At 36.9% G+C, this 18647-nt stretch overlaps 1 protein-coding gene across 1 annotated transcript in view; it reads left to right on the top strand.

Moving 5' to 3' along the window:
- The window catches only part of IL1RAPL1 (interleukin 1 receptor accessory protein like 1), a 772957-nt gene that overhangs the window by 592624 nt on the left and 161686 nt on the right, over nt 1-18647 (top strand). The window contains exon 6 of the mRNA XM_064444684.1: nt 12832-12906. Coding sequence (XP_064300754.1) covers nt 12832-12906 — 75 coding nt within the window. The remainder of the gene's footprint in view (nt 1-12831; nt 12907-18647) is intronic.

The raw sequence follows: 18647 nt of genomic DNA, 5'->3' as shown, positions 1-18647 counted from the left end.
AAAACACAGGTTTCTGGCCAAAGAAAAAAAGATGTGCAAATGCTTTAATAGGCATTAATTTCCTTAATTAATAAAATGAACTTTGCCCAACTACTGTTTTCTGTTTCCAAAGGAAAGCAAGAGATTTCTTTAAAAAGGAGACAACTGAAAAGACCAAAGTCTGTCATAATTTTCCAGTTATGGTATCTGAAAAAGAAACAATCCAGTGTGACCTACATTGTTTGCCAGTGCTTTTTATCAACTTGTTTGTAACTAAAAGAGTGGGGGTAGTGTTGGGTTTTTTTTTAAAAAATATGTAATAGGAATATTATTTTCAACAGGAATTTCTGGTTTTGGAGCTTGCTTTACAGACATTTTAGTATATAAGTATATACAAATTTTTTAAAATTAGGGTGTTTTTTTATGCACCAAGCATTAAATTATGGTTGTGTAACCACCAGCTCTGGTAACATTTCTGCAGACCAAATGTTTATGATGTCTAATCTCTATCTGTTGCCAAGTAACCGTATGATTTGTGCTAATATAACATCTGCCATGCCGGGTTTGTATAGTGAGCTTTATTTAAAGCTTGGTACATCCAATGGACAATAAGTGCCCAATATTATTGTTCTCAGTCATGTTCCCCTCCCTTCCTTCACATGGACTGTGTCACTTTGTTGGTTTTAATGTCCTATGGTTTGACCTTGGTTTCCTACCATGTTACAAAACAGAAAAACTATGGAAACTAAAGCTTCAGGGCTCAGAGTTCAGACAAGATTTGTATACAGATAATGCAAACCTGAAGTTCCCTGTGCCAGGATGTCTGCTGTTATAAGACGAGGGTCTGTACACACAGTAGGGTCTGTACACCAGCAGAACATCTGTATGATAAACTGTAGAGTTGTACAGTGCAATTTGTGTGGCATATACCCCAGCTCCACCCCCATCCCATCTGCTGTGTGGACACTAATTACTCAGAACACCCTGGGAATTCCCCAGACTTTCTAAACCTGATTGTAAGTGCAAATATTTGCTAAAAATTAAAAAGCAGGTGGAGACCTGCTGGAGATTTTTTTTGTCCAATCCCCTGCTCAGAGCAGGGTCTGTAAGGGCAGGTTGCTGAGGGTCATGTCTAATTGGGTGTTGAACATCTCCAAGGATGGAGACTCCACAAAATCTCTGGGTAACCTGTGTGTGACCACCCTCATAGTGATGAATATTTTTATCATGTTTAAGTGGAAATTCCTGTGTTTCACTTTCTGCCAGTGCCTCATATCCTGTCTGAGAAGAGTCTTGTTGTCGTTGCTTCCCTCATTAAGTTTTTTTACACATGGACAGGACCGCCCTAAGCCTTCTCTTCTACAGGCTAAGAAGTCCTAGCTCTCTCAGCCTCCTCTTGTATCAAATGCTCCAATCCTTTAACCATCATTGTGGCCCTTCAGTGTCCTTATCCCAGTATATCTATATCTCTCTTTTATTGGAAAGCACAGCACTGGACCCAGTGCTCCAGATGTGTCTCATCACAGCTGAGTAAAGGGGAAAGATCACCTCCTTCAGTCTGCTAGCCATGCTCTGCCTAATACAGCCCAGGGTGATGTTGGTCTTCCTTGCTGCAAGACCACATTGCTGGCTCATGTCTAATTTGTTCTTTATGATCCCAAGTTTCTTCTCTGCCAATCGATTTTCAGCTGATTGGCTCCCAGCCTGTCCTGGGACCCTGGGGTTACTCCTCAACAGAAACAGGTCTTGGCCTGTCCCCTTGTTGAACTTCATAAGGCTCCTGTCAGACCACTTCTCCGACCTTTCAAGGTCCTTCTGAGTGGAAGCACACACATCTGGTTCATCAGCCACTCTTCCCAGTTTTGTGTTCCATCATCCAGGTGACTAATGAAGCAGTTAAACAGTGTTGGCCCCAGCACTGGTCCTTGGAGTACTGGGCTGGTACAGACCTCCAGATGGACTTTGTGCTGTTCATTGCGAACTCCTGAGTCCAGCAGTTCACCCAGTTTTCAACCCATCTCACTGTCCATGTGCTTAGCCCATAGTTCGTCGGTTTGTCAGTGAAGATGTTAACGCAAGGCAGGGTCAAATGCCATGCTAATGTCAGGATAAACAGCATCAGCTGCTGTCTTCGGGTCCACTGAGTCAGTCGTCTCATCACTGAAAGCTATCAGGTTGGTTAAGCACAATTTCTTCTTTGTAAATCCATTCTGACTCTCCCAACCATCATCTTGTCCTTCATGTGTTTGGAAATGGTTTCCAGGACTATTTGTTCCATCACTTTCCTAGAGGTCAAGGTGAGGCTGGCCAGCCTGTGTTCTCAAGATCATCCTTCTCGCCTTTCTTAAAGATGGGAGTGACCTTTGCTTTCTTACAGTCCAAAATCTCAACTTAAAAGCAAAAACGCCTCTTGAATGGGGCAAAATAACTGCCTGATAGGACAGAAAAGTTAATGTTCACTCAAAGAGATGTACAGAAAGAATAAAAAGCCCTTACACTGTTCATGGAAGTAGAAATTATGGATTCTTCTCACTTGATTTTTGGGTTGCAAGAAATGATAGTATGTCCAAATTTCTAGCGGAGCAGACACATTCAGAAGACTAAATCACTGAAATGCCTTGGAGAACACATGAAAGAAGTGTACAGGCCTATGACAGAACTGGAATAGAGAGAAGTAAAGCAGGTCACCTTTTAAATCAGATGATTTTGAAATAGAGCAACAGAATTAAAAGGTTGACTACAAATCCTGAAAGAGGAAACGCTATGCAATACGTAAAAACTTTAATTGCAAGGCCTTTAAATGTCAGCTTTTTGGAAGAGTTGAAGTGGTCAGGGTACATAGGGTCTTATTCCATTTACAAGGCCTCCTTAGAGGCTGAGAAATCTTATTCTGAAATGTCAGCATTATCAGTAGAAATATTTAATTATGAAAAAAAAGCATAGTGTATCTAGAATTCGTGTTCAAAGGTCATGAGCTACAGTATTTCCAAGAACTCTCTGCCCTAATTCTCAAAAAAGGAGAGAATAATAAAAGGAAGGCAGGAACAGATTCACACATATTACTGTTTAGTACCTAAAATCAGTGTCCTACAATAAATTCCCTTAAATGAGGGAAATTACACTTCAGTTACTTGGGTTTGAAATCTAAATCTGAGACAGTGTATAAAATAATAATACAAAAATGGAAACTAATGAGAATTTCAGTGGAGAATTTTAATCATTGCGAAAAGATTGAGGAAAAGAAATAATAATGGATACTAAAATTGATCTGGCAAGCATGAAAGTGAGGCTAAACAAGAAAATGTAGGTATCCCTAATTAATTGGACAATATAAATGAGGTGTTCTGGGGTCATCTCATAAGAATAATAGGGTAATTGTTAAGAAAATGCAGTTTTGCTCTAGTCACAGGGAACGTAAACTTATGATACCTTACCCCCACTATATATCCTATATTTTAACCTAGAAAAAAATTGAAAGAGACTAGATTAAGGGAACAATGTGAGAAGGGAACCTATGATGATATGCAGAGAAATTTTAATAGTGTGTGTTGGAGAAAGCTTACTTGATGTGAAACATGTAAGTCTGGCTTCTTACTTGTTTCCCTAAACTTCATGATTTATATAACTCTATTTTGCTTCGTGAATATGTAATCTGCTTAGGTAGCACAGTATTAAGAATACTGCATATGTTTCTGTTTGTTTCACAAGCATTATACAAGATTTATACAACACACCACTTCACTGAAGACTCTTCTAAACAAATGTGTAACCTAAAACTTAGATATAGGAGAAAAAACATACTCTTGTGGGTTCTTACTGCCAATAAATATGTAGTAGTTACAGTAAGGGTCACGGTCTGTATAGATTCCTCCAAAATCATTAGTATGGGCTTCCAGACTTAAAAAGTGTTATGGAAAAACCTCCCGAATCTTTTCATTTTTCATGGAATAGAAACAATAACAGAAACTGCAGCGTATATAGTTTAACTGAGGTGAATTGGATTTGCTTAGTCCTGTTCTCACGCAGTGGTAAAGGCAAGGATATTTTAAGGAAAGCTCAATGTAGTTAAAATTGGAGAATAAGCTGAACTCAAACCAACAGCATAGTGCATGAATACTAAAAGGTGCCGACTGTAGTGGTCTTCTCTGTCCTTGGCTTATTTTGTCTGCTAGTTGTTGTCACTATAAGGGCAGAAGGAAAAGTTAGAGACCACATAAAATGCCAGATCCTATTGACGTGTTTTATATGTGACAAGCAACAGGTGTGGGCACCCTCCTCCAGAAGTATAAAAATGGTTATGCAAAGCATCCAATTATGGCGTTCTGGCAGGAAGAGAGATGACTGTTTTTGCCTAGAGGACTCATATGAGCCAGTAATATAAACATGACAAAACAGACAAAACTCCTGCTGAATGAAATGCTGGTGAGCTTCGCTCTTAAGCTGAAAATCAGAGAATCTCCTAGTCTAAGTGCTCCCAGATGTATGGTTTCATTTTTTTGTTAACAAGAACTTTTATTTTAATTAAACACACAGATAATATAACACACACTTCTTTATAGCAACATCAGCAGCAACCATTTCTCAGGGTTTTATTTCAGCTGATCTAATGTCTCTTAGATGGAAGTGCAGGGACAAATTTAACAGACTATGCAGACAGACCAGGCTTTAGCATGACATCCTTTTTGAAGACGTACATAGAAAATCTCTTTTCCTTTATCTTCCTTAGTGTTTGGTTTTGTACAGAAACAATGGCGTAATGCAGAGGAACTCTACACAAGCAAGAAAAAAATATTTTTGATATTGCAGATCCTTTAATATTTTTATTTGACTTTTTGTATTTTGGGTGTCTTCTTTTTTTGTGTGTGTATGTGGAGAATCCTGTCCCTATAATAAAAATTCTTTTAGGATCAAAACCTTGCTTTATTCCTTCCTGTCCTCTTTGTAAGATCAAAATATAAATTCTAAATCTGCTGCACAAAGAGAATGATACTGTCAAGATGTTAGGCTGATATTTCACTTAGTAGTTTTAAATACATATACTCTTTTTTGTATGTTAAGACTGCATTAACATCTGTGATGACAGCATTTTGATTATTTAGACTTTTTCCTTGGAGACCACTGGGAAATGTCACTGTGTGTTCAAGAAAACTAACAGAAAAAAAGAGCAATATAAAACTTCTCTGAAGTCATAGGAGTAGCACAAGTGTCACATCAGATTCAATTAGAGATGAGCAGATAATGAAAACCCCAACTTCTGTCTGCATTTGTTCTTCTCCTCCAGTATTCAACCTGTTGTTAATCACAGGGGACTCACAAGCTTGAAACATTTTAAAAGACTTTGGAAATATTCTTCCCGTCTTCTAAGATTTCAGTTTCTCAATATGCATCATTGAAACTTCTGAATAATAATGGCCTCTTTATTAGTTACCATTTTATCTGCTTCTGCAGTTTCTTGCAGGAAGTGCTAATATTCTATTAAATAATGCATCTCATAGTTCATTTAGGAAAATTTTCTTACGTAAAAAAATATAGGATTGTAACTTCAATTTGGGAAAAACATCAGAAGAAAGGATTTGTTATGAGAAATAAAGACCATTTCCATTTGTATGCAATAGGATTGGTTTTTTTAAAAATATGTAGTGAAGAAAAGACAATGAGAAAGACACAGACTGAAAGAAGAAGCAGATTTTTTGTCTCTCAGTGCAAGATTTATGGGAACGTTTCAGAAGATAAAAGCTGATCTTCAATCAGTCATAGTGATAATTAAGTCACATTAGGCAGCTCATTTACGGTCATATGCCTATGGCTTCACACACATATCTTTAGCATTCTTATATGTTTCTGCCCTCAGTTTGAACTACTTGCTTCAGGATATAACCAATTTTGTTCACTCAGTGAGGTAGAATATTCTTACAGGGCTGCTGCGCAATTCATTACATACATGATTTTAAATTATGCCCTTGTGAATGAAAACTAATCTGACTGTAACTGAGAAACAAGATTTAAGATTGTTCAAAGTCTCAAGCAGGTATAAAGAATTCCCTTTTTATGAAAGACCTTGACTTATATTTATTTTTTAAATGGCAATGATTTCTCTAGTGATATATCTGAATACATAGGGCTATACCTATGTTGGGAGCAATAAAGAAGAAACCCAACGTCCTTGCATTGCATTACCTAAGTTTTGCTCTGCTCACAATTGCTCTGAGAAACCTCAGAGTTCTCAATATTATATTCACCTGGGCAGCGACTGTGTACATTAGTCTTTCAAGATTGCAGGTTCAGGTTGCACATAATTAATTTTTTTTGCAACTTACTGTAGACTACTGCTACTGTATTATTTCTTTTACAGACCACTATTGAAAAAAAAACCAAAAAAAACCCCCAAACAACAAATCCAAAAGCATACACCAGTGTTTTCCAAGGTACTACAGTTATCAACAGAAGTGCTATCGTTTTTCCTCCTATTCTTGTAATTACCTGTGATTCCTAAATATTGCCATCTACAGCAGCTTTTCATAAATGATGGCTTTCCATTGACAGTGCTTTATTTCAAGACCCCTCTCATGAAGTGGACACTTTAACATAGCAATCTAAAAAATAAATCTGTTACTTTAACCTCAGTTTAAATCTTCTCCACTGCTATTGATATAAGATTATCATTCTTGACAATGCTAGGTTAAATGTTGAGATGGAGTAGTTAAAGGGGTAAGCGTACCACATGCGCTTCATAACCAGGCACTGGCCAACTCTGAGGGCACAAGGAGCAGGTAGCAGTGCCAGGCACTGCACTGAGAAGTGCCTGAAGGTATGAGTCAATCAGCCCTAATACCCCTCCTTGACAGAGGTGCTTTGTCCCTGAGGCCATTTGCCTGTGCCAAAAACAGCAAAATGAAACAGGACAAAAAGAAACCCAGGCTCAGAAAATCAGCAGGAAACTAAATTTTAATGAGGAATTCTCTTAGTTTCTAGAGGCAAGCTAAGAGACGAGGTATCTTTCTGAACTGTGGGGTAAATTCAAAGAAACGGTGTTTCTTTGGTATATCTCTGGTTTCCTCTGATTTCAAAGTGTAGGAATATTTTGCCTTAGCATGGTAATGAATTCTTTCCTCAATTTAATCCTGTGCTATAGTTGCAATATCTTCCAGGAACATGTCAGTCATTTTTTCTAAAACTGGTCTAAGTTCATAAACATGAGAGGCTTAATCTCATTGTATTATCTCAGATCTCAGAAGATCAGAAAGGTTTTCATCCTGAGAAAGTAAGTTTTATTTCAATAAAAAAGTTGAAGAAGAAATGTTCTAAAATATAGATAACTCAGACTCGTCAGATAAGGCAGCCATTCCTGTGAATTTTTGCTCTTGCAGGAAGTGTCCAGACAAGAAGCTGCCTTTCTGAGTTGCAGATAACTCCAGACAGCCCTGTCTGCCTCTAAGAAACTAAGAGTATTTGTAATCATTTCAATATGCAAGGAAGAATCTGAGAGCACCTTGTAAGACAGACATAAATGTAGATCTTCAGAATTATTGTTATTCTATTATAAAGCTTGTGGGTTTTGAGGTGGTTCCATTTTTTGATGTCCAGATTAGTGATATTTTGATGTACAGTTTGGATTAAGTTTTTCTTCATTAGCTGTGTTAAATTCTAACAGGTGGCTGGTCTCTTCAAATAACAGAATTTTGCATCGGGCATGTGTATGTGTCATGTGACCATAAACATCTAAAGCTAAAGAGGCAGCCTAGAAAAGGGAGTATGGAAGTAGTTGGCTGATGTAAAAATATTATATTCTGGCTAGTTTCCAGCTGGGTGATGGATTGTGGTGGCTCTCAGTTTCATCAGCACAAGACAAATTGTTCAATATGTTTTAAATGTATATCCAATCTGATAGACATGGAATGTGAATTTAGGGACTTTCTGTTTGAGCAGGATCAATATGTCTGCTGCTGCATGGTATCTGTACCTCTGAAGCTAAATATTACTTTTTAATACAGCTTCAGAATTGGTTACTTCACTTATGATTTCGTCTTTTTTTTTACTTTAGTTTGTTTCCAATGAAAAACAAGTTTGACATATTTGTTTTCAAACCATTGATCAGTGATGGGGCAGAAATCAAACATAAGATGGGCTGTAAACTTGATTTATGATTCAACAGCTTTTCTTTGAAACAATCTGACCTGTCAAACCCTTTTTTTTTTTTTTTTTTTGAAAGGAATATACCAGTTTTGATTAACTTTTTCTGGGATAAGGTTCTTGACTCTAAAGTGGGAAAGAAAAAAAAAAAAAAGGAAAAAACCCCCAGACATCAATAGGGAAAGAGAGAAAGAAAGAAAAAGAGGAGGGAGAGAGGGAGGGAGAAGTGTACCCATGCATCAGTAGATAATAATATCCAGGAACTGATTCTTGCCAAGAGACTTGAGAATTCTTTCATGTAAGAATAGGGACCTGAACACACTGTTCCTTCTGTATGACAACCATGTTGATAACTACTACCTGGTGTGAAGAGGACACTCTTTATTTTTTTAAATACATTCAAAAGAATTCTGGTTCTTTGCATGAAGTACAGAACAGAAAGTGCTTTGAAATCATGGGTGTTTTTGTAGGATGTGAAAATTATTGCCTTCCTACATCTATTCATAATAAAGAAAAAAGGTATTTAACTTGTTTAAGAGATCAGCCGTAGTTGTGAGTTTTGTAATTTTTGTTTGATTCTTGCTATTTAGTAAAAGTTTAGGAAGAAAGTGTTAAATTCTGGTTTTGCTGTTCAATTTAGTACATAACTGTGCCTCAATATCTATCTATCTGAAAATTGCATTAATTCTGAATAACCTGTTGCATGGTCCATTAAACCAGTTCAGAAGCCACACCCCATGGTCTGAAGGATATGAAACAGCTTATAGGACATGCATAGGTCTACTTCAGAGCTTCTAAGCTAAACAAGGATTGCAGAAACTCTGTGCTGTCCATTAATGTTGCTATCTATCTGTGGCGAGTGTAAACTTGAAAGGGAGAGGTGGCTAGAGAAATTCCCTCCCCTGCCTCAGTCCACATGGATTAATTGTCAGGAAAACACACATACATTTGCAGGCTAATAAATAGATAAAATAACGGACAGTAAAGGTGTTGATTGACTGAGGGCACATTTCAAATCACCTTTGAAAATCTGGTATTTTAAGTATACTAAGATACTAAGATATTTTTCCTTGCCCATATCACTCCCATTCACAGTATTTCCCTACAGCCAAAAACTCTGGAGTGCAGAATACCCAGGGATGCTTTTGCTTTTCCAGATGGTGAAGAAGTTGACCCTTGTAGATGTGATTGCTTTTAGTATAGGCATACCCAGAACAGTGCTAGGTTGGCAGGTATCAATAGGGAATGCAACGTTGAAATACTGATGTTTGCCCCAATTTAGAGAGCTTAGAATTGCGCTGCCTTATTAAGCATTAATTCTTCCTGGCCACAAATATTGGTAACTATCACTTTAAAATGAGTGTACAACACAGTTAACCTCCGGTATATCTTTGTTTTAATGTTGATTACAGTTTTTATGTACTCCTGGATGATGGGACAGAGTACACTCTCAGCAAAATGGGAGGAATGGGTGATCAAGGGGAGAGCAGGGCTGCTGTTTAGGGACACCTTGTCAAGTCGGAAAAGGTCATGGAGTCCCACAAAGGCAAACACAATGTCTTGCTCTAGGAGTGGAATAATCTCCTGTGGCAGTGCAGAATGGGGGACTGACTGAGTAGGGAAAAGCTTTGCAGGAAAGGTCCTGGCAGCCCAGGTGGACGGTAAGTTCAGCATGAGTTGGCAAAGGCAAGAATTTATCTAGCAGGTCCAGGAGGGTGTTCCTTCATATCTGTTTAGCCTCTGCGAGGGCACATCTGGAATGTGTCAAATTTTTGGCTCCCCAGTGTACCAAAAGACATGCGTGTACAGGATTGAGTCTGCTGCAGGACCACAAGGTGGTTGGTGGATGGAACACCTGAAGTGGTGAAATCTCCACCCACAGAGATGTTCAAAACATGACTGGATGACGTGCTGACAACCTGCTCTATTGGAGCTGCTTTGAACCGGAGGTTGGACCACTTGGTTTCCAGAGGGTCTTTCCAGCCTACATGCTCTTGTGTCATGGTTTAGCCCCAGTCAGCAACCAAGCACCATGCAGCCGCTCACTTACTCCCCTCTGGTAGGATAGGGGAGAAAATCAGAAGCGTAAAAGTGAGGCAACTCATGGGTTGAGATAAAGACAGTTTAATAGGTGAAGCAAAAGCTGCACACACAAGCAAAGCAAAACAAGGAATTAATTCACTGCTTCCCATGGGCAGGCAGGTGCTCAGCCATCTCCAGGAAAGCAGGGCTCCATCACGTGTAACCGTTACTTGGGAAGACAAACGCCATCACTCCAAATGTCCCCCCTTTCCTTCTTCTTCCCCCAGCTTTATATACTGAGCATGACGTCATGTGGTGTGGGATATCCCTTTGGTCAGTTGGGGTCAGCTGTCCTGGCTGTCCCCTCCCAGCTTCTTGTGCACCCGGCAGAGCATGGGGAGCTGAAAAAGTCCTTGACCAGTGTAAGCGCTACTTAGCAACAACTAAAACATCTCCACATTTTCACCACTGTTTCCAGCAAAAATCTAAAACATAGTCTCATACTGGCTACTACAAAGAAATTTAACTCTATCCCAGCTGAAATCAGGACACGAACTTATTATTTTCAGTAACATTTTCTCTGTTAAATTATCTACTGAATATCACAAGTTATGGGAAAATTAAATTTTGCACAAATTTTATAACAACTTCATACTGTTGTTGAAAGATGATTTATCTGCATATATTAACATCCTGTGCCTATGCATTTAAAAGTAGGAAGCCTTTTAGAGACCTGAAGTATGGGACCACAAAAGTAATGTCAATCTTTGCTTAAACTGAGGAAAATACTGTTTTCTAATACATTTATTTGTTGCATTCAGATTAACTCCACCAGTTGCTTTATCTTTACTTACAATGAGAGAACTTTGTTTGCTTCAAGAGTTTCAAAACAGATTTAGAACAACAGTGACTCAGAAGACATTATCTGATGAATGGTAATTGAGTTGAGAATGACAGAACTGGAAACTATATTTAAATTCATAGTGGATGATGTTTAAAAAATGGCAATGTGCTGATAAATTATGAGCCTTTACAGAGAAGTTAAGAAATGGGAATGACTAATTTTTCAGTTTAAGAAAAAGTATATTTTGAATCCATTTCCCTTCCACCCACTTTAGCCCCCAAGAAAAAAAGGGGAAAAAAAAAAAAGCGACAAGAGACAAAGAGAGCTAAAAAGCATTCAAATCAGTGTTAAGAAAAGTAACAACCCAGAGATGTTGCTGAAAACTCCTTCACAGCTGTGGCTCTCTTCAAAGTCTGTAGTGCAGAATGATTTCCTGTAGAGAGTAGAAGCTGTTGTTGGAAGAATGAACTGAAAGAGGGTCTTTGGAACAAATCCAGTTCTTTTCCCTTCCTTGAAGAAATATTTTGATTCAGTCCCGGATCTGATGGGTCAACATCCCAGACACCAATTGGGTGGGTTTATGCTCTGGTCAGATAAACGAAAACCTCTGTAAAGGAGAAACATATGAGTTGATAATGGATCCATTCTGTAAGTCCTGCAAAGTTGAAATTAATCCTGTAGATTTTAACGGGTATTGATAATTTAATCAAAGAGCAGAGGAAATACAGTAAAGAGAATGTAACTAAACCTCTCCTGCAATTCAACTGACAGGAGAGGAGCATGTTTAGTAGATTAAACCCTTATACATGTGGATGTGTGTGTGTCAGTAAGAAAGGGAACCATGATTTTGACAAGTTAGAGAGAACAAATATTATAGAGTTACATCAAAGTGTCAAATGTGTTTTAAACTTCTGACAGCCTGTAATCTGTGTTAAAAACTGAAGCATGAATTACTGTTGAAAAGCAAAATATCAAAATGTTCCAGGTGACTACAAAAGTTGGAGCTTTTCCATGAACTTTTACTATCAATTATAAAGAAAAAAATAAATGAATGCTTTTTTCATATAGCATGCACTCATCTGTGAGAGATGAGTAAAGAGGACACTTGCTAACAACAACAAAAATAGTAATAATCAATGTCACTTCTATGAATTAAGTATATAGATGATGAATCTAGTGGAATAGCTGTACTATTTAGCTGCATGGCTTGAACATGCTTCAACAACCTTCAGGAGGTTTTTGACCACTACACAACCCTTCCTATTCTGGAATTTGCATAAGTCTACTAATATTATTTCATGGTAGATCAAAACGAAGATGGGAAGTAATCCTTTTAGGAATCTTGACATTGTTTCATTGTATCCATCCCTTGGATTTTGAAAACCGAGCCTTTTTCTAGTATTCTACTTTCAAAAGTTTCAGTGGTGGTAATATCTTTTTAAATAAAATTTTCATCAAAGAATCAAAATTGTTTTACAGTAACTTAGGTTATATTATTTCTCTGTTTATGACTATATTTGATAAAAAGGTAATTAAATGTTATAATAAACTCTGAAATGCTGGAAAATATTTATGAAAATACAAAATTGTAACATGTCAGTGCGTGATTTTTGTGAGGGTTTGAAGTTATTACTTTTATTAACACAAGTGCCTTCAATACCTTAGGATGTGAATGATTCTAAATTTTGGTGCTATATTTACTCTTTAAGCAAAAACATTTACAGCTACTGAAGGCATGAACATTATTTAAACAAAAGAAAAACTGAAGCATTCCTGAAACAATAGGTATAAACTCAAGTCTTATTCTACCCAATAATAATCAGCAAACTATATATGTGAATTTCTTTCTTTTCTAGCACCTCTAACAGATAAACCACCAAAGCTTTTACACCCCTTGGAGAGTAAGCTAACAATTCAGGAGACCCAGTTAGGTAAGTAGCAAACACATGATTTCTATTCAAATTGTATGAACATATTTAATGTGTTAATGCATGATGGTAACGTGATGGTATGTTGGCATTAATTATTTCATTGAAAAGACATTAAGCGTACTTCGTTTCCATGTATTATATACTATCTAGAAGATTGTTGTTCACAAAAAAATTGGTAATAATTAATAGTGAGCACTAAGCTCTTGAATATTACTGATACTGGTTTTTACCTTTGCTGAAAGTCTATGATTATAAGAGCTTTTCTTTCTAAACTTCCCCTTTTCTGTATATTTATATATATTTACTGGGGCATTCAGTGGGGTTTTGTGGTTTAAATTCTGCTTGCAAGACCTCTTTGCTTTGGTGATTACTTACAGAATTGTAAAGATGTTCTGTAATTATAAATGTTGTGCTGGTCTAAAACCATCCAGCAAAGAGTGAGAAGTTAATATAATAACATCTGGTTATTCTGAATGTATGAATATATATGTAAAGATGAATGGAGAGAAATTGATTCATGAAGAAACCATTTTGTTTCACTTTTTTCTAGGCTAGTGGATGGTGGGTATATTTTATCACTTTAGTCTCCTACTGCCATACAGGTAATTAAGGCTCCAGAGCTAAGTGCATGAGTTACTACAGTTTGCAGGATATAACAATCCATCTCCTTTGTGGATTGGCACAGAGGGCAACTTGTAAGAAACAAACAGTCCCCAGTAGGTTACATTGGAATTATGCTTTGGTGTCAGAACAGTAACCTATTTATAGATCTTCTAGCATGTTAGCTACAGAAACAAAAGGAAACAAATCTGGTGGTTGTCTAAACCTCATAGAAAAAAATGAAAAAGAGAAATAAAGCAAGCAAAACTGAGTACATTCTGCAGCACAACACCAGAAAAAGCAGAAGGCTTTTAGATTAATTCTGATAGTCATTGGCAGAACATTTTATAGTGCTTACCAGCCTATGCCTAATACTGGCCAGAGAATAAATCATCTTTGCTTTGATATTCATAAAATATTACTTTACAGTATTCATGCTATTCAGATAATATTCTGAGATACTGATATTCATGTTTTCAGAAACAATTATGTAGAAAATGGGACATGTAATGTATTTCCTTCTAATTTTTATTGTTCTGAAAGTTTTGTTTGTGATATACCAACTCAGAAAACTTTTCCTATATGGCAGTCCTAGATGATTTTACTTTTTCATTTGAACACAAGCCTAGGGAACAAAAAGCAAAGTGACTCCACATTTTTTCCTAACTAATGTTGTTTATTGAGATATTTTTGATGAAGAATACAAAAGGCAGAACCTTTTTGGGCTTTGATGTTGTGTTGCTAAATATACTTGTAGAGGTGAGACTATTTCAATAAAAGTGTAATTATTAATGGCTAGCTAGAGGCTTTCTTCTTTAATTTTTAGAATTAATCATATCTTTGATTTCTCATAGTTCTGAGAAACAGATTAAATAATTTGAGAAATGCTGGCTTGGAAAAGACACTTTCAGAAAACTAAATAACTACTGATGAATATGAAGAGTTAATCTGAAAACATCACTTTCAGACCCAGATGAGAAAGTCTGACCATAAATGGATTTGAAGCTATAACTTAGCCTTATATCAAGAAACTACAAGTATTAATCTGCTGTTTAAAAGCCTGTGAGAACTGGAGCAAGTGCAAAACAGTGATGATAGCTTCCTGATACAAAAATTATGTTGTTCCACTCAGATTTAATGTCTTGGTCCTGCTGGATAACATTCGAAAGGTCTATGTTTCACTTTCACTGAGGAAGCTAGCATTCATTTCAGGGGGCCAGTTCTTATCCTGAAAAAAAAAGAAAAATATTTTGACGTTGGAATAATATCGAGATTCACTTAGCCAAACCTTAGATAGTTACCTAAGCCAGCAACCTCCTACCCACCTGAGGCTTGGGGTGACCACATGTTGCAGACTGGTCTAGACACTGGCAGAAAACATGTTAGTCCTTCTGAATGTGTTTGGGATGGTGCACTTGTCCCTTATTTGGAAAAGAAACATGTTGGTGGAAGGGGGAGGAGTGGAATGGGCGGCACAGAAAAGGGAGAGCAAGGAACTAGGAGTTTGAGATAGTCCAGGATTTCACTAGCAGGTCACCAGTCAGTGTGGTGGGGAGCTGGGGTAGTCCCCATTCTTCCCCCACATTTCTGTGGTTCTTACCTCACAGCCCTCCACCATGAGTTGGAAATGAAGCAGGTTGCAAGTGTCAGGGCATGCCCTGGGGGGTTCATACATAATTTACAGGGACGTGTGTGCTTCTGCAGGTGCACATGGTGTGCTGAAACATTGTCCGTAGTGATGGTTCACCTTAAAATCTTCCCCTGCTGGCAGACCTCTGGGGAGTGGTGCTGGGCACACTTTTGAGGAAGCCCTCAGTAACCCCAAGTGTGTTTGCTGCTGAAGGAGCTAAGGGAGTTCAATTCTTTAACAGGGAGCTTGCTTTCAGTGTTTAAATCAAGGTAGGAAGACTGCAGGCATTTCTCATTGATTTGGCTCCAGCACTTCTGAGTGGCAGAGATATCTGACATTTATTTGAGATATATTGGTCCCTTCTATACACCAACAATTAAAATTAACATCATGGGACCACAAACCTGTTGTATTATTGTGTTGTATGGCTTCCATAAAACAACATCAGACCAAAAGATGACTGCATGTTAAAGAAGGAGTTTCTCTAAGGGCTGACTGAGGGACTGTTATGGCATAAGTTAGCAACTGCAGTTTGACTTGCTAAGACAAAAGGAAAGAAACCAGAGCTGGAGAATCTGCAGTCCTCAAATCCTATCAATCTACATGTTCCCATCAAGCTCAAGCTATCCTCAGTTGGTCATGGGAAATATGTCCCGCTATTCACCTGGTTTTGGGAGTGTTAAGCATGGCTGCACTGCAATGAGCAACCCTAGAGAGTCACAGGAATCTTGAGACCTCATCTGAAATATCTTTTTATCACACTGAATAGTAACCAGAGAAGCACAAGATGGAAGCACAGGGTCGATATTGAAGGAGAAATTAATTTCTCAAAGTTTTCTCTTAAAAGGCAGCATGAGACAGCCAAAGTATGAAGCAGAGAAATCCTAGATGAGGAAAGAAAGATTTGTTCCCAGCTTATCCTGTTCTGCATGTAATTTTTTTTTTGTTTGTAGCTTCACTTTCAATTTTGTGATCGATAACTTAATCCTGCTGCAAAGGTAAAAATACTGTTTTCTTTTTAAGCTTTTCTCCTGTTAAAAGGGTTCTTAGGTAGCTCTGGTGACCTCAATATAAACTGCTTCCCTGGAAACTATTCCAGATGAAATATTATGTCAAATACAGTCTTCAAAAGTATGAAAGCTGCAAGAAGCTTGGAGCTATAACAAGATGAGAAGTGTCTCCCACTCAGCTCTGAGCCAGTCTGTGGGCTGGCAGCAGCATATGCCAGGGAGGGGAGAAAAGCAGGCAATGAATGGGATGCAAGGAGAGGCAATGCACAGGTAATGAAGAACAACATAATGACCCAAGGAACTTTATCCTACAATATTCTTCCTCTTGCCCTCAACACACTGACAAAATCAAACAAACAAATCCCTGCTAACATAAAACCAAACTTGTAATAATAATAAAAATACAAACCTCTCAGTTCAGACCTGTTCAGAAAATAATTGTTTCTTATATATGAAAAGTCCTAAAACTTCATGTCTGAATTTTTAATTCTAGATTAATGTAGATGTTACATATTTATGATCTAAATATGTAATATCCATGACACAATATGTATATTTATCTAAAGATTATGTTCTTTTTTTCTATATTGATAAATTATGAGTCTTTTCAGTTTTACCTGTCCTTCAGGTAACATTGTTTTTTTCCACCAGGACTGTCAAATATCTGTCCTCCTCAAGGAAACAGGATGAATACTTTTAGTGTGACTTGAGAAAATCTGATTTTAGTATCCAGCTGGTCCATCTTCATGTTACTAAAGACAGGTGTGTCTCCACAACAGGCAGTAATGGATCTCAAGTGAAAAACACCAAACTCAGTAATTATTTTAAACATCTCCCAAGCTAGTTAGCCTGTGTCCTCCCCATTTTTCAGTGTATTTCCTGTTCTGCACAAGGCTGTAATTTGAAATGCCAAAATTCGCCTAGAAAAATAAAGCAACTCTTGAATTATTTTTAGCTAGGCTTGATGCTAAAGAAAAAAGGAATAAAGAATTTCAAGCACTACATAAATGAGACTAAAAGATAAATTTGGACAGGCAGCTAAACACTTTCTCTCTCATCGGAATGAAATGAGTTTTCTTGAATTTTGTCCTACACAAAAAGAAATTACTCTTGTGACCTAAGATGCAGTAAATCATATTTTGTTTTTAGGGCATTATTTCAATAAAATTAAATTGACTATTTCCTAATGAATTGGGGCTTGCTTCTTTCTCCCCTTTCCCCACACATATTCAAGAAAAATGGTCACTAATACTGCTTTTAATATATTATTTCTAAAGTAAGAATACAAAGTAGTGTCAGAGGTAAATCATCAGGGAGAGGAGAATGCTACTTCATTTGTAGCACCGTATTGTCTTAAAAATCTTCCACACATATTAACCTTGATAATGATAAAAGCCATCCTTAACTACCTTAATCAGTAACTGTATAAATAAATTAACTAAAGTGATATGAAATAACTAGCAACCTGTGCCTCTTTTCAGGATGAAAATTAAAATGAAAGAATATATAAAATTATTAATTTTTATCTCTACACATTTCATCTAAACTCTATATTCACTCTAACAGGACCAGAACTTTTTCATTATGATATAGGAATTTTTAACTTTATTTGATTACACCAATATTCTTAAAACCAAATTGATCTTCTTTTCAATCATGTGATTCAGATGGACGCTTGGTTCTTTGATATATTCTATGATTAGAATAACAGAATATGGGCAACAGTTTCACGTGAGAATAATCAAAACTCTACATTCAAATTTTTCTTCACACATATAAACTGTTTTATTATTTACTTGAGAGCTGGGGTTTTCTGTTCAGAAAACAACTAGGGGTGTTTTGTAAAGGTTAAAAAAAAAAAAATTTTAAAAGTCCTTTTCTTGTGTCTGAAACATTTATTGAAAAAAGTTCATTTTCAACAAACTAATCTTTTAGAAGTAAGTTTTCACTGGTAAATTCCTAGCATCACTGTTCTAATATGTTTTGGTTTACCAAAATTTGTTTAGTCGAATAATTTGTGGTCTGAAGTTCAGTTTAGTATACTCACCTAGTCAAATAGTATGAATTTCAATGGAAAAAGCTTTGCTTAAAGAGTCACTTGCACAGTTAATTATTTAACTGAAGACTGGTTCATGAAAACTCAAATGTTTGAAAGTTTGGAATGTAGTATTTTAATTTAACCAGATACAAACTGACCAAAATCTCATACATGCTGTTCTACCAGGGAAGAAAGAAAATAATTTTCAGTTTTTTTCTTGGCATTTTAAGCTCAACTTTCCAAATACAAATGGAGAAGTACAGCGTAGAAGTACATTCCCAAGGTAAAAATGGACTGAGGACTTACAAAGTCTTGATGCGGCGGGGGGTGGGGGGAGAAATCTAGTGAAGAAGAACATCACATGATAGTAAGGGAAATTTTAATCACTAAGAACAGATTATTTTTTTAAAAAAAGTTTCCTAGGTACCCTATAGTCCCTTCTTTAGACTTTCAACCTTCAGAT

The sequence above is a fragment of the Phalacrocorax carbo genome, chromosome 1 (genome assembly GCF_963921805.1).
Source record: "Phalacrocorax carbo chromosome 1, bPhaCar2.1, whole genome shotgun sequence".
Lineage (NCBI taxonomy): Eukaryota > Metazoa > Chordata > Aves > Suliformes > Phalacrocoracidae > Phalacrocorax > Phalacrocorax carbo.
The sequence above is the reverse complement of the archived record's forward strand: the minus strand, read 5'-3'. Positions and strand labels throughout refer to the sequence as shown.